General features: G+C 33.4%; 1 protein-coding gene and 1 pseudogene across 3 annotated transcripts in view; both read left to right on the top strand.

The window, feature by feature from the left end:
• Nucleotides 1-17,178, top strand: part of ACSS3 (acyl-CoA synthetase short chain family member 3) — a 149,123-nt gene that overhangs the window by 58,567 nt on the left and 73,378 nt on the right. For all 3 annotated transcript variants that reach the window (XM_016132366.2, XM_016132365.2, XM_036237961.1), the window contains 2 exons: nucleotides 6,827-6,907; nucleotides 6,999-7,094. In XM_016132366.2, the coding sequence (XP_015987852.1) occupies nucleotides 6,827-6,907; nucleotides 6,999-7,094 (177 nt within the window). The remainder of the gene's footprint in view (nucleotides 1-6,826; nucleotides 6,908-6,998; nucleotides 7,095-17,178) is intronic.
• LOC118614822 lies at nucleotides 13,800-13,918 on the top strand (annotated as a pseudogene).

The raw sequence follows: 17,178 nt of genomic DNA, 5'->3' as shown, positions 1-17,178 counted from the left end.
TCTGAAATTCACTGTTGCATGTATGGGGATCTGTGTGGGAGCAGATCAGACATTTGTCAGAAACTCAAAACTTGCTCAGCCAGTGTGGTAGAAAGAAAATGAAATAGTACAGAGAGCACTGAATCTAAACAGTGGTGGTTCCAAATAAAGCAATATCCTAGATCTTCTAGGTTTTCTCTGAGTCTAGAAGTTATCTTCTGGATTCCTAAATACTCAAACTGAAGATTGTTTGAAGATTTAATTGTTCTCATCTTTGTCCTAATGTACCATACTGAAGATGATCTATTTCAATAGATTGGAGAGAGCTTTAATGGTTTGGTGATCTCGTCACGTTGAATTCATAAAAATATGACTAAAACCACTGTCTATCAATCTAATGAGGTTGAAATATATATATAAACACAGATAAAGCAAGATAGACTGATGCTTACTTTAAGAGAACAAAGCTCACTGTCTATTTCTCTTTCAAAAGATGAGATTCAATGGTATCTGAAGGATTAAATTCAACTAATTTAAAAAATATTACTGAGCATACAAATATGTGTCTGGCTCTCATTTTAGAAGATTTTATCCAATAGCTGGGATACAGGCACTAAATAAATAAGAGCTATGCAATATCTGATAAGTGCTATGAGGAAAAGTAAAGCAGATGGGATAAAAAAGTAAAGAGTGATGGGAAGAGGCGGAGTGCTGCTCACTCTGGGAAAACTCTCGATCAGATGACACTTGAAGGATGAATAGAACTTCTTCATAGAGTGACATCACAGGGGGACGGGCATTCCAGGCAGAGTGGGTCAGCATAAGCAAACACAGGAGTGTGTAAGGAAGGTTCTAGAATGACTAGTTCATGTGGTACAAGGGAAGAAGAAATGGCTAGATATGTAGGCAGGAGCCAAACTCTTAAAATTTCACCAAAAAGTTTATGTTATATTCTGTATGTAATGGGCAGAAGGCATTAATGCTTTTTAAGGAGGAGAGAAAAATATAAAGGAAGATAACCATGCAACATTTTATTGGAAAGATAGTCAAGTTTATACAATGGAGGAAAGAATATTAATTTTCAGGCTGTTTAATTAGTTTAGAACCTTACTTAGTACAGCACACTTAGTAGGGAAGAATCAGGTTTGGTTCAAGGTTAGGAGTGAGGCGAAGGAGGAGTCCAAGACTTTGAACCCAAGAACATGGAAAGATGGTTTTGACGGTTTTACTGAAATAGAAACACAGGAGGATGGTTTAGGGCTGGAGAAACTGAGAATTTTTAATAGATTGAGTATGATGTGTCTTTGGGACACTAACATGAATATGCCTAGGCAATAGTTGGAGGTGAAGCTATGGGTCCAAGAAATACATATGAGTTTGTAGGTAGACCATTGTGGGTCATCAGTGAAGAGATCTGGTGTTTGTATCATGGGAGTGAGTAGGTTTAGTAAAATAGGACATCAGAATGGCAAGAGTAAGTAATGGTCTCTCAAGATCCCTCGGAAATACTTCCCTCACTGCTCTAGTGGACATTAGAATTTTAATTGCATTGGTGTTATACATTGCCAACAAACCTTTATGCCACTTATTTTGTTCTGCTTTATGCGCTGCATGTTCTCTGAAGTCTTAGAATATATTTCATACATCTTTGAATCCACTATGTCATTAACTTTAAAATTGCGCCATGGTAAATCCTCCAAATATTTGTAAATGATCTCTTACTTCTCCAGTTAGCTCCAAGCATCCTCTTTATTTGTTTCCACTTTATTTTTAGTAGTTGTAATCAGGATTAATGGGATCTGAAATTTTAATATTGGGATTCTCCAAATAGTACAGGAAAGATGAGCCCACATGCATTTACTAAGCATTTAAATATAAATTTCATATCATCATCTAGTTTGTTTTCTCAATTTTTAATCTTCATGAGGAAAAATAATACTGTGAGCCCATAAAAATATGCTGCTTAAAAATGTTCATTTCTCATAGGAACATACAACACACATAAAACAATCTGTTCTTTGGTTAGAATTTGTAGATATAATTAGGATATATTTGCACCTCTGCATCTGCCAACTCTGGATTTGTCAGGTTGCTGTATGACAGGTTAATCTGGTAGCTACTGCAAATATTCCAGCAACTGTAGCTGAGCTGGTTTGCATTCATTTCTGTCTTGTTGTGGGCTTCTGTCCTGTTTGGTTTGGTGCCTGTATTCAAGATATTTCAAAGCACTTTCATAATAGAAGAATCACTCGTATGAATGGGTCGTCCTTTTGGGAATGGGAGATTTAGTGATGGTCATATTTATCTTCTTTCTGCTTAGAATCATGGAGGAACAGTGATAACGACAACAAAAAAAAATTCAGTGCCAAAGGAGAACAGGAAAAAAGAAACTAAGAGCAAAAGATTGAAAGGAAGGTGTAGATAATGCCTTTTGTCCTGATGTTCATTTACACAATTTATGTCACTTTTATTCCTGCATGCTAGGTGACTTACTCTTATCCAGTACCCTAGGAAAAAAAAAAAAAAAAAGAAAAAGTCAAATAAAAAAAAGCACTGAACTTTTTTTTTTTTTTTTATCAGTGTTAAAATTCTTTCAAGTTAAAATGCTGGACTTGCTACACCTTTGCCCCTCATCTCACAGTTGCTCAGATCAGTAAAAAATTATACTGCAGCATCAGAGTCGTCTGAAAGCTTATAGCAAGAGATTTTATGTTTGATGAAATATCCTAAATGGAACCATTCCATTTCTACAAATATGATTCACTGAGTTCTATGAGTTTCAAAGATTTCTCCTGAACAAAGAGTATTTGTAAAAAGAATATTTTTCATATGTGTGCTTATTCACTTAAAGGTTCTCTCATGTCAACAAATGTATTAAATGCCTACTTTTATGCCAGACACTATGCTGAAGACACAAAGGCATTGTCTTGACAACACTAAATGGTGGAGGAGACACAGTGCAAGGCCAGGTGGTCAGTCAGTGCCTGAAGGAGGTGTGCGCATGCCCTGGGGCCATAGAAGAGGGTGAGACTGGCATTTACTGTGGGATCCTGAACAGCTTCCAGAAGATGTGACACTTTCATAATGTCTTTTAAAGTGTTTGTCTGATGAAGTAGGAGCTTACCAGGTTCAGAGAAGTGCCGGGGATGGGGCCTCATTCTAGAAAGAGAGAATATCATCGGTAAAGCCACCCTAAGTACAAGAATATTCTTGATGTGCTGGCTTTTTTTAGGTTATCAGAACCATACCTTTTATTTCTCATTCATTGTTTGGCAATGGGTTTCTATACTTTAGGTAAAATATTTATTTCTTCTTTCTTTTTTTTTTCTCATCTGTCAAGCTGAATTTTATATATGTAAAATATATATCCAAATATGTATAAACATACATGAACATATACATATATACATACATAGACATATTTATATGTGTAGATAATATATATATCATATGTGAATATTTGTTTCTTATAAGCCTTGATTATAAAGTCGAATGACAAAGGGGCTCAATTATGAAGTCTTATCACATACTGCAAACTTCTTCTACCCTGAGTATTTCGAGATTAGCCTTTTGTATTTAAAGATTAGTTAAAAAAAAAATTATTAGGATGAAGAATTCCAAGCTCTTACTCTTACCAGACATCTCTGTCTTCCTTCCTCTTTTGCTGTAACCCATATTGTTCACATTGTTCCAACTGTATTTTTAAGTTGGGGCAACCAAAACTACAGAACACATGATACTAACATGTTTCCTTTTTCACTGTAATGGCCCCATTTATGATATTTTGTGTCTTTCCTCATCTTCGAAAACAGCTCGTTAAGCTGGAAGTCGTAAAGAGCCATCTACGATGACTTTGTGGTCCCATTTCTGGGTGATTAATAATCAGCCTTTAAATTTATTTGTAAAGATTGAAAATACCATTATACATTAAAAGTGGTTTTTGTTTTTAAAGAGCACCTTCACATTGTCTCCTTTCCCTTTTCTGAGATAGAATTCACTTTTCTGTCTTTATTTAGGGGCACAGAGTGTCATTCCCACCTGGATGTCTTTCAAGTATTATGCTGATGTCACAAAAACTAGAACAGTATTTTTTCAGGTTACAGGGCTTTTCTGGGAATATATTAGGTCATCTAATGTATTTACTTTTAAGGTAGAGCATACACGTACATAAAAAAAGTAGTAACAGAGATTCAAAAGAGAAAAATGTAGTATGTTCGTGTTTTACGGTTAAAAAGTAGTATTGAATAAGTATTTTTACCTCAAACTCAAGATTTCAAATATATTTTAAAATGCAATTTTTAGTTTCTGATTAATTTTGCATACCTAGAATATAACTATTTTTTTTGTATGATGTATACGTTTTTTTGAGGCTGAAAAAGGTTTCTGTTTTGTACTTTAATTATCAACACTTGGGAAATGTAATTACAAACAATAATCGAGAAATATTTTATCACTTATTTTTAGTTGCATATTAATATTATAATAAACTATTTAATAGAATCTTTTAATTTTTTAACTTTCAGACTTCTTGTACAAGATTTAGATAGAAAGTATGAAATTATGCAGTTTTTCTGTACAGTATCAAATACTCTGAAATTGAAAACTGTTATGTGAATATTTTGGAGGCAAGACCAAATTTCCAATCTAGATTCTAGGTTAATGAATGGTGAACTGATGATGTAAATGTTTATATTCATCCTTTAAAAAAATAAAAGTAGATATCAGAAAACAATGGAAAAAAGACATCATGGATTTTCTCTCTGTTTTAGCTTCATTTTAATTGTTTTTAGTGAGAAGCTTTTATGGTATTAGCACAGGGAAAATAAAAAAAACAATATTTTCTAGGACTAAGGAAATAATTTTGTTAATGGGATATTAAATTTTAGCCTTTACAATTTTTTAATGCTTTTCATGCATGGTCTCATTCTTAAATATCACTTTTTTTGGATCAAGTGGATTTAAGTATTACTATTTTATAGACAGCAGCATTGGTAAATATACTTTAAAGAAGTATTGACTTGAAAGGTAAACAGAAATTTGGTAACCTATCCTGTAAGTTATCTCCTAAATTTTATAAATGAATTACTACTCATTTATGTTCTCCAAGTCTTTTGTTCCTCTTTATCACTCTCAGTTGATTTACCTTACCTTCTGTACCATATGATCTAAAAATTTGTTTAGTTGTAATAATATTTAGAATTACTGATAAAAATGAGATCTCAATTCAGAGAAGGCAGGTAGAGAGAAATTCTTAAAACATCTTAAGTAAAATGATTACTAACAATTATCAGTGTTTATCATAATATATGGATAGCATGTTATGTATGAAAAAAAACTTCACTCTTTTCCTCTATAAATGAATAAAAAGTTTTAGAAAAGAATGTTTGCAGGTTGATTAATATCAAATTAACAAGATATCAGACCACGGGAAAAGACTTTATCAATAGAACGAATAAATTAGCAAAGTACATGAAAGATAATACAGAATGTGCTGTAGAAAGAGCTGCTCGGGAAGCATTTGTGAGACTTCCTGGCAGGGGGCTGAGGATTTCTACTACTCCCAAGGTGATTAAGAGAGCCAACTGCATGCTAACCATGTCATACAACCTAGAAAGTAGCTGTCAAATGCCAAGAAGCTACATGTGATATTTGCCAAGAGACCAGGTGTTGCTGCTGGTAGATAAAATGTATTCCACAGCTTGATACCAATGTTTTATTAGTGGTACCTGAGGAGAGCAACAGTTTTAGTAACTAACAGAAAGTCAGTTTCTCTTTCATTCCTCTGATTCATGTATGCTTATTACAGTTGCAGAGCTATGCCAAAAAGGTGCGATGAGTAGCACATTTATTCACTGGGACCTTTTGATAAAATAATTATTTTCTACGCAGAGTATAACTGCTCTTCTAAAAAATGCTTCAAAATCATTTGAGTCAAATGTTAAATATTTCATAGCAAGCATTCACCTTCTCGCTCTAAATATTCACATCATTAAGTCTTTTTGAACCAATAATGATTAATATTAATAGGGAAGCAATAAATTAAATTAATTACTAAATTTAATAATTTTTATTTATTAGTTCTTATTTATCATGACTCTTTTGCCCAGTTTTCAAATATTGCCCAGTTTCTTCTTTGAAAGTTGAATTTGTTCAGTGTCATGGATAGCTGTTAGAAACCGATCTGTGAAAGCTATAGTATTGGGATGTAATAATCTCTACTTTTGTACAAAATGTACTGTAAATCAAATCTGCTAGCTTTGGATCCAACTCATCAGGATTGATTCCTCAGAGTTCCAAATGTCATCATTAAAGAATTGCTCAGCTCAAATACTGTGCTAGCATCACCCCCAATGTGGCATTGTAATGAGGCTCTAGAATATGACTTTGTTTCCTCTGAGCACACTAGTATTATTTAATAACATTAAAGTATAGATAGCCTTATGTTCATCTGTATTTTAGATGCACAAGCTACCTTTGAACTTTCTGTGCACTTAATTTTGAGAGTTTTCCTTTTGTTCTGGAAATATGTCTGAAAATGAAACATTGTTAATCTATGTTACTGCTGGAACAAATTTTTATCGCATGTGATTCTGTGATATCACATTTCCTTTAGAAGATCAAGTATGGTCTGTGAGAATGGATTCTACAAATGGGCTAACGTGGACAACTTATTCTGTGTTTATTATTGGAGGAGCCAAAGAAATAATGATTTGGACACAATTATATAAAAGCTGAAGTAATTTATAACTTATGTAATGTAAAATACTTTACACAGAAAAATTTTTAGGACAGAGATTCTTTTAACACAGTGTTTATTGATTTTAGCTTTATTTTTTCTCTTCTTTAGGGTGTGGTTAGGCCCACTGGGGGATATGCTGTAATGCTAAACTGGACAATGTCTTCTGTATATGGACTTAAACCTGGAGAGGTAATCATGGTGTTAAATTCACTTTACATGGCATTTCTTTGATTACGATACATGCATTTTATGATCATCTTATTATTATTATTTTTTTTAGGTGTGGTGGGCAGCTTCTGACTTAGGCTGGGTTGTCGGGCATTCCTATATCTGTTATGGACCTCTTCTTCATGGGAACACAACAGTTTTATATGAGGTAATGAAATTAATACCACATACAAATAATATTTATTTTACTGAAACTTTTTGAGAAGTACTCTAAGCAAGAATAGAATAATTTGGATGGAGGCAGGGGATATTTTTATTTCTTCTAGTTAAAAATGTGATTTCAAAAGAGAAAGGAATGTACAGAAAATAACAGCCAGTGAATTAAATTTGTTAAACAACATCATAAAAATAACATTCTGAAAAACGTACAGCAAAAGCTTGATCTCTATTTCTAACATTTCTAGAATTATATTATCATGTTGATACCGATTTTAGAATCTCAGTAAAGAAAATAGTTATCATAAAATAAATAATATAGATCCATCTTTTTGCATTCTTATAGGATTAATGGGTTTCCAAACTTATGATGTCTTGATCTTAGCTAAATATTTTCAGTGGTTTCCGATGATAGCTATATGCATAAGGGAGAGAAGCACAGACTAACCATATTTATAGCTCAATAAATAACTGCTTTAAGAGTCTGTTGCATGGATTAATATAACACAGGAATAAGATTTTTGTATGTATACTAGAAAATTCTAATATGCCTATTCTATTTAATTTTATCAAGGCCTTATAGAACACATGCCTATCAGATTTGTAGGAGGCGAAATCTTTAGAGGGACAGCAAAAAGTTTACTGAATCGATATTAAAAATGAAATTGAACTTTTGGTACAAAAAGCACAACATGGGAAAATACTAAAATCTTTCTGTTTATATTTATATTAAAAAGAAGTGCAGAAACAAAGTCAAGGAAATTTGAGTTGGTTGCAGTTTCTGTGGTTAAGTTCAAACATAAGCATTTGGTAAGATTGCTTTAAAAAAATACTCACTGTATGCAATGTTATATTCTTACTTTATTTTTTCACATTTGGAAATTTGTGTTCAGTTTAATGGGGAGAAGGAAAAATAATTAATTTATTAGAAAGTATCTGGAAGAAGGGGACTGTGATGAAAATAATGTGATAGAAGAAAGGCATGAAGGAATTGTGGATGGTTAGTCTGAAAGATAATATATTTAGTGTGCATACATGTTCAGTATCTTTTGATTTTTAAAGAGTTGCCACATATAAAGGAAGTAGTGTGGTAATGCATAGCTCCAGAGACCTGTATTTTGGGAATAATCACAGACAAATTTAACTGTCCAGTAATAGAAGAGACAATGTCTCACAAAGAAGGTTCTATTTCACTTAAGGTCTCTCAATATCAGGTAAGGAATGTGAAGAAAGGACTTTTATATGTGGGGTGTGGATCATAGTATTCGATGATTTCAAGATTCTTTATAACCTTCAAATCCTGCAACTCAATGATTTTGATAAATTAGAGACTATTCACTATCTTTGTGGAATTCTCCCAGTCACCATTTGTGGGTATTAGTGTTCCATCATTTTTAGCAGGCCGGTTTCCTGTCTCTGAATGTTCAGAGATATTAAGATATTAAGAGATATTAAGATGTTAAGTCTGACACATTAAACCATCTCAGGCTACTCTATATCTTTTGTACTATGCTTTTGTACTTTGCAGACTTGATATGCACTGTGGTGTTTGTGATAATTAAAACATCAAATAATATTGAAAATCTGTTCCATACTGAAGTCCTTGAAATAGAATATTTTTATTAAAATAATCATTTCCCTCGAAGTAAAAAAATAAACTCCAAGACTGAATACTTGTAATGAATTGTAATATTGCTAACATAAATGTAATGTAGCCAAATGTCATTATATGTATAAGTATTAAGCTGCCTTTAAGTGAAGTATATACAATTTTTATGCATTTACCTATCATTATATCTTAAATTTATTTAAAACATGATTTTAACACCATAAAAGGGGCTTGATTATTTATCTTAGAATGATATGCTCAAGAACATTGTAGATGCTCTATAAATATTTGTGCAGAAGAGTGAATGGAGTAAGCCACATTTTTAAAACTTTTCTCTATGTTCTAGTTTCTTTCCTACAACTTGTGAACATCCTCAATTCTCTGTAATCACAAAACTGAGCCCTTGAAACCTTTTCTCACTTCTAGCTATCCCATCTTTATATTTTCTAAACTAAGTTCCTTGAAAAAATATTATACTCATACTGTCTGAACAAGTTACTCTTCATCCTGCTACAATCCAGTTTCCATTCACGTCACCTCATAGATGCTACTGTAGCAGAGGTCAACAGTGATTTCATAAGTGACAAAGTCAAGGGCCCTTTTCAATCTTATTTTATTTGCTTCTGAGTGGCATCAACCCTGCTGACTGTTCCCTGCAGGTAATTTTCTCTCCTTCTCTCCTCTCTTGAGCTCTATGCCCTTTTGCTGTTGTTCACGCTTTTTTTTTTTTTTTTTGCCTGTCATGACTTTCCTTCAGTTTTTTTCTTATCTGGTTAATACCTACCATCTTTGAAGACTCTACTTAGATGTTACTCTCATAATCTTTGGCTATGCTTAGTGCCCCTTTCCGTGGTACCATTGCTCCCTGAGCATATGTCCATCACTGAGCTGATCACACTGTCCTGGAATTATCTGTTTTGTATCTTGTAGAGTGTGAGAGCTTCAAAAACCAGTCTCTGGTTTTTGAACACACACTATGTGCTCAAAAATGCTTATGGAACTAAATTGAACTGTACTCTTCTATTCTTTTCCTAAGTCTCTGACAGCTTGTTCTCCTTTTCCTCTCTTGGTTTCTCTTACTTTGGTCCTAAATGCTGGGGTTAGTAGAGCCCTGTTCTTAACCTTCTTTTCTCATTCTGTTTGTGTGTCCTTGTTAATCTTCATGCAGCTGTGTTTGAGTATTACTAATTAAATCAAGGCTCCTGACTCCTCCTTTCTACGTCTGATCTTCCTGCTGAGCACTAACTTGCTTTTAAGACACGTTTAGGTACATTCACACCTTATGCTCAAGATGACATAAACTGAACTCACTATTTCCACTTTCCTCCACAAAACACATTTCTATCTGTGTACTCTGCAGTTTTGTTAAGGTTATCTGCATCCATTCAGTCATCTAAAATAAGAATCTGAGAGTGCTTCTAACTCCATTATCTTTATATATCATACTTTATTGGTAATTACATTCTATTGAACCTATCTTTTAATACCTATTAAAAGTGTCTCTTCTTTCCATGCCTCCTGCCATAAAGTCAAGTTGGTACTCAGGTAATGTTCACAAGTATACCATATTGACCAGTGTCCATCCTGTTTGGGCTTCTTACCTGATTTGTGCCTGTGTGTTCCCATTCATATTTTAGATTATCATCAGATAATCACTCTAGAGCACTTTCTAACAAATGTTCCTAGCTCTTGTGTCACTCTCTTTTAGGCTATCTCTACCCTAACTACAGTTTCTTAGCTTTCTTCATTTATAGTTTATCTGTCCAAAGTGCAAAGGTCAGTGTAGAACTTTGTTGCTTAAAATCTTTCAAAGGGTTGAATTCTGCTTCCAGGAACATGGAGATGACATACTTTTTCCTATTTCTTCCTTAAGTAGAATTAAACGTCTTAGGTACTCTATCTAAAACAAACATAAGAAAGCTAAAACACGAAGAGAAGAAGGAAAACAGGCTTCGAGAGACTTTGGGAGCCGAGGGACAATATGGCAATGAGACCCTGGGTTTTATTTTTTATCACATATTAGGATATATACACTTGATGCTGAAGAAGCTGGCAACCTAGAAATACTAAAATTTGCAACCCCCTCCATGCAAAAAAAGACAACAAAAACAAAATCCTTATCTTTCAGGCTGATGGAGTAGAAAAGAGGCAACCTAAGCAAGACACAAAACTTTTAGATCACCCTACTCCAGACAAATACCACAGAAAAATGCATGGTCCCACTTCCATTCCCAAGAGCAAAGGGTAAGTGGGCAGCTTAGGCTTCCGCATTTGTTAGGCTATAAGGTAAAGCTGTAACCCTACCTCTTTCCCACAGGAGTAGTGTCAGAGAAGACGAACCAGGGCGCCAAGGCTTTCGCCCCTGCCAGATGGTACTGAGGACCCCTAAAACCTGCAAAGTCAGTAGAGACCATATCAGGAGCCTGTACTTTTATGCCCACTCATCAGTAATGAGGAACCCTTCCCATTCTCTATTGAGGTAGTGTCAGTGGAGGCCTAGTAGAGTCATGACTTTCACCATTGTTAGAGTAAATCAAATAAGTCATCTGAAACAAAAGTTTTGAATATGAGACAATCTCATGATATAATACACAAAATGTCCAGAATTTGATGAAAAAAAAAAAAGAAATCACTCCTCATATCAACAACTAGAAGGACCTCAAGGTGCATGAGAAAAGATAATTGATAGATACCAACACTGAGATGACAGACATGTTAGAATTATTTGACAAAGATTTTAAAGTAACCACGATAAAAATGCTTCAAGTGATCACAAACATTCTTGAAACAAAGAAATGGGAAGTATCACCAAAGATGTAGAAATTATAAAGAACAACCATATAGAAATTTTAGAGCTAAAAATTACAATAACCAAAATAAAAATTCAGTGAATACAGGGGACAGAATAAAGAATCCAAGAACTGGAAGGAGTGATAATAGAAATTTCCTAATCTAAACACCAGAAAGAAAATAGACTAAAAAAAATTGTATCAGGGGCATGTGGAACGATAACAAAAAAATACAGCATTTGTGACATCAGAGTAATGAAAGGAGAGGAGAAAGAGAGTGGGGCTGAAAAAGTACTTGATGAAATAATAGAAAACTCCTGAAAATTTCTAATTGTCTCAAATTTGGCCAAGGATACAGCCACACTACCAAACATCTATAGATTCAAGAAACTGAGCAAATCTCTGGACAGGATTAATCTAAAGACACACACACACATACACACACACACACACACACATCCCTTAATTAAATTTCTGAAACCTAAAGACAAAGAAAATAATCTTGAAAGATACCTTACCTATAGAGGAAAAAACATTTGAATGAAATAGGAATCTTCATTGGAAACTAGGGTGATCAGAGGGAGTTACACATTTTTCAAGTGCAGTAAGAAAGGAACTGTCAATCCAGAATTCTATATCCACCAAGTTATACTTGAGGAATACAAGAGATCTAAAGATGTTCACAAAATGAAGGAAAACTTAGAGAATTTGCTACCTAAAAGAATGGCCAAAGGCTGATACTTAACAATAAAAAGGTAACATCTCCTCCTGTGTCTGACTGAGAACAGGGCAAGAAAGTCTATTCTCTGCACTCTATTCAACATAGTTCTGCAAGTTCTAGTCAGTTTGATAAGGCAATTCATGGAGACAAAAGAAAACATATCAGAAAGGAAGAAATAAAATTGTATTTATTTGTAGAACATTGTAGGGTATATAATAAAATTCTGTAATTAATAAGTGAGTTCAGCCAGGGCTCGGGATACAAGGTTAACATGCAAATATCAATTGTATTTCTGTATATGAGCAATGAACAACAATGGCTATAAAAGTGCAATGTGAAGGATCTTTTAGACCATGGAACTGTTCTGTAGCTTGACTGTCTCAATATCCTGATTGTGATAATAAACTATAGTTTTGCAAGATGTTACCACTGGGAAAAACTGGGTAAAGTGTATATGTTATATTTTTGTATTAACTTTTACAATCGTATGTGAATCTACAATTATCTCATATAAAAAGTTTAAGAAATAAAAAAAGTAGAAAGGCTTCAAAAAACTCTTGTGTCTTAAGGGACATATAATTCAAACTCAATTAAATGATCCAAAGTCAGATGCCCCTTGCCCACATTTAACATTTTGTCTCTGGTTCTTGGTTCCTGTTTCAGCCTCCAACCCAACACTTTTGTCATTCTTTTGGCACTTGCATGAATAGAAGAACTGCCAGTGATTAAGTTATTTCTTCTACTAAAATTCCACTTCTGTTCTATTTATGTAGCAGAGTGGTCTACTTTTCTTAAGGGAATCGACTTAAATTTTACCTCCTCTCTGGTACATGCTTTGCTTTTCTCAGGCTGATTGACGTGTTCTCTGTACTTACATTATACCACCTAGATTTGCCTTATCTTGCAAATAAAGTGCTGTGATATGCTGAACTTTTGAGATCAGTCGATGTTTTTAATTTCTGTACCCACAATGTCTGGCACAGTGCCTTCCAGGAGGTAGATAAATGTTGTGTAGATGAATCATTTCTAAGAGGATTAACTGACAACTAGAGCATGCAAAATGCAGCAGGTAAACTTGCCCGATTGTTTAATTAAAACAAAATTAAACTAAAAGTCCTAATTTGACTCTAGGCCAGCAAGTGAAAACATTATTAATCTCCACAAAATGATTGTCCCACTTGTTCCCCAATTTTATGTGGATTGCCAAATTAATATTAATTATTATTGTATTTTAGTATTTTTAGTATTATTTTAATTAGGATGCTAAACTCTCACATTAAGCTATAAAAATTACATTCTTCATATAATGAGAATAATAATTTAGCAGATTATTTATGTGCTTCTTATAGGATTATCTTTTCTAAAAAGAAATAAAATTATATAAAGCCCAGTGTGATCAAAGTTTTATTTTTACTCTTAATATATTATAGTGTTTTAAAGCTATAATGTAAGGTAGATTGTTAATTGGTGTCTATGAAGATATTTTTCCTTAATGATGAATTTTGATACTTTGAATTTTGATAATTTTGAATTTTGAATCCTTTTTCTAAGCAAAGATAAAAAAAAAATTACATTCTGGTCTACGGCCGTGCCACCCTGAACAAGCCCAATCCTGTCTGATTTTGGAAGTTAAGCAGGGTTGGGCCTGATTAGTTCTTGGATAGGAGACCAACTAGGAAGACCAGGTGCTGTAGGTATAAAAAATAAAATAAAATAAATAAGGGATTGTAAGCTGACAAGGTCCTGGTAGTTTGTGAGGTCAGCCAAGGGTTGTCTCACCTAAATACAAATCTGTAACTACATTGGCTGAAAAAACTTGAGAGATGGTTATAACTAAATTGGATATTCAATTTAACTTCTAGAAACTTCATAAGAGTTACATGCTTAAGACAGTCCATGTTTCAACATGAAAGCATACGATGGATATTTAAATAAGATTTTCTTTTCCGCTGTAAGAGGACATAAATCTCTACATTTGCAGGGTGAAAACATATCACTTTAACTTTCTGATAATTACCAAATTTTAAAACATTCCTGTTTCTCTCATCAAAACAAACAACAACAATTAAAAACAACAGCAACAATAAAAAAAAGAAAAACACAAAAACTTTTGGTTCCCTTATTGCCTTGTAGTTACAACACTCTCCTTTCATCTTTGAAGGTTTGCCTGCACCCAATACCTCCATTTTCTAACCCGGAAGCCACTGTGTAATCTTCTCTAATTGGCCTCTGACACTATGATTCCATAATTAACGGCTTTTGCTAATGTCCCCAGTATTTTTCCTAAAAGCCACGGACATTTTTAGTCCTAATAACACTTGGTTTGCAACATTTGAAAAGTTGACCATTTTCTCTTTCTTATCACTCTCTTCCCTTCTAAGACACAACATGTTCCTGTTTTCTGAAGTTATTCTTATGCTCATTCCTGCTACAGGAATTTGCCTATTTGTTGTCTGCAATATAGTCCTCCTATCTTTGAAATCTCCGTTCAGTGTCCTCAGGAAAGCCATCCTTTACCTCTTGGAAGCACCTTGACCTTTTTCTTCTTGCTTCTATCACAGTAGCAGTTTCAAAGTAGTTTTAGGATTCTTTGATTTATTCATTTGTCCCTCTCTGCTCCCAACTCTTCAATTATCTTGGTTTTTGTCATCATCAATTCTCAACTCCTAGCCTTGTTCTTGATATATATTCGATTCCCAATAAATACTTGTTAAATAAATGCCCTAATGAAGATATCAGGAAAAAAAAAAAAAAACAACTTGATTTTTATTTAAGGACTTTTTTACCTAAGGGACAAAACAATAATTTTAATTTTTCTCTTTACCAGAAAACTTCATAAATAACTTAAGTAGTAGGTTATTTATTTTTTTAATATGTAAAGGTTACTTTTATTTATTGACCTGGGCATATTTAAAGTATGCAATTCTGGAGTCAAATTGGACTGATCAGTTAAAATATTTGAACCAATTCTGAATATTTTAGTTCTTATTTTTGAAAGAAAGAAAACCAAAAGTACATTTTCAGAAATTTATTTTATTAATAGAGTGCTGATTTCAACAGACCTAGCCCCAACAGTATATGGATGAGGACATATTTGATACAGCAGTTTTGTCAAAGAGGAGGAATGAAATAATACTTTAATATAAGAACTTTAAAGTATAAACAAAGTTAGCATACTGGTATATATGTGTGGGCATGTGTGTGTTGATGAATGGTAGTTATACACAGCAATGCATTCTGGCCTCTCTCTTCTATTTTGTATTTGCTCCCCATTTCAAAAAGCCTGTCATCTGCAGAATCAAAACCTAACGCTCCTCAAGGGCAGAGAAATCCTTCTGAGCCATGTCTTTCTCCTTATCTTTGCTTGAGTACCAGTGTCCAAACATATATCTTGTACATACATTTCAATTGCATAATACTAGAATCCACATAATACTAGAATCCAGGCTTCCGCAGTGGCAGTGCCGTGGGTAAGGAAGGAATCAACTTATTTGACAAACATCTCCCCTAATAGTTCTTTATAATCCTTTTTATTTCTGAGGCATCCATTATATATTCTCCTCTTTCATTTCTGATTTTACTTGAGTCTTTCTCCTTTTTTCTTACTTAGTTTAGGTACGGATTTATCCGTTTTATCTTGTCTAAAAACCAACTCTTAGTTTTAATTTTCTCTATTTGATTTATTTCTACTCTAGTCTTTATTTTTTCCTTTCTTCTACTAACTTTGGTGTTCTTCTTTTTCTAGTTCCTTGAAGTGTAAAATTAGTTTATTTGAGATCTTTCTCTTAAATATCAGCATTTGTTACTATAAATTTACCTCTTAGTATGACTTTTGTTTCATCGCTTAAGTTTTGCTATGTTGTGTTTTCATTTTCATTTGTCTTGTGTGATTTCCTCACTCACCCAATGTTTTTTCAAGAGTGTGTTGTTTAGTTTCCATGTATTTATGAATTTTCCAATTTTCTAACTATTATTGATTTCTAGTTTTATTCTATTGTGGTCAGAAAAGATACTTGGAATAATTTCTTTGTGATTTAACATGTGATCTATCCTAGAGACTATTTCATATAAGTTTGAGAAAAATGTATATTTTTCTGCTGTTAGGTGGAAAGATGTTGACCAAAGGGTACAAAGTTTGTTATTCAAGATGAAGAAGTTCTGGAGATCTAATGTGCAACAGTGTGATAGTTAACAATACTGTAATTTATACTCGAAATTTGCTAAGAGGGTAGATTGTAAGTGTTCTCACCCACCCCCACCCCACCCCCCAAAAAAAAGAAAAGGGAAAAGAAAATGGTAGGTATGTGAGGTGATGAATGCATTAATTAGCTCGACTGTGGTAATTCTTTCACAACATATACATATGTCAAAACATCAAGCTGCACACCTTAAATAATATAATTTTTGTCAATTATACCTCAGTAAAGCTGGAGAAAGATGTTTTAAAAGCCTTTATATAAAACTAACATGAAACAAGACAGATTTTACTTTAAATTAAAAAAAAAATCAGCTTACTGTTCCTTGGCTAAGTTCCTTGGCTAAGAATAGAATATTAGTTATTGGTCATCTAAATCTAGCTTGATATACTTGATCTTGACTAGTTGGAATACTTGATCTTGATATGGCAATTGTTACAATTCTTACTTGCTCTTCTTTTACATTTGTTTGCATTTCAGAAATTGTAAATGTCAAGCAGCAAACCATTTCAATAAACCCTTTAGTATTCTCACTAGTTAACCAAGGCAGATGGCTGTCTGTTAATAATTCAACAAATAACTTTGAAGGTATATACTACATTCTGCCTTCTTTGGCAATAAGTTAGTTAGAGGAAATAGAGGATTTAAGATTCTGAGTTGTGGTATAGAACCATGGTCACAGGACTGGAAATATGAATATCTGACGACCTTGGGCAGACTAACTCAACCTCTTTGAGATTCCATTTTTCATTATTAAAACT

The sequence above is a fragment of the Rousettus aegyptiacus genome, unplaced genomic scaffold, assembly GCF_014176215.1.
Source record: "Rousettus aegyptiacus isolate mRouAeg1 unplaced genomic scaffold, mRouAeg1.p scaffold_m13_p_2, whole genome shotgun sequence".
Classification (NCBI taxonomy): domain Eukaryota; kingdom Metazoa; phylum Chordata; class Mammalia; order Chiroptera; family Pteropodidae; genus Rousettus; species Rousettus aegyptiacus.
The sequence above is the reverse complement of the archived record's forward strand: the minus strand, read 5'-3'. Positions and strand labels throughout refer to the sequence as shown.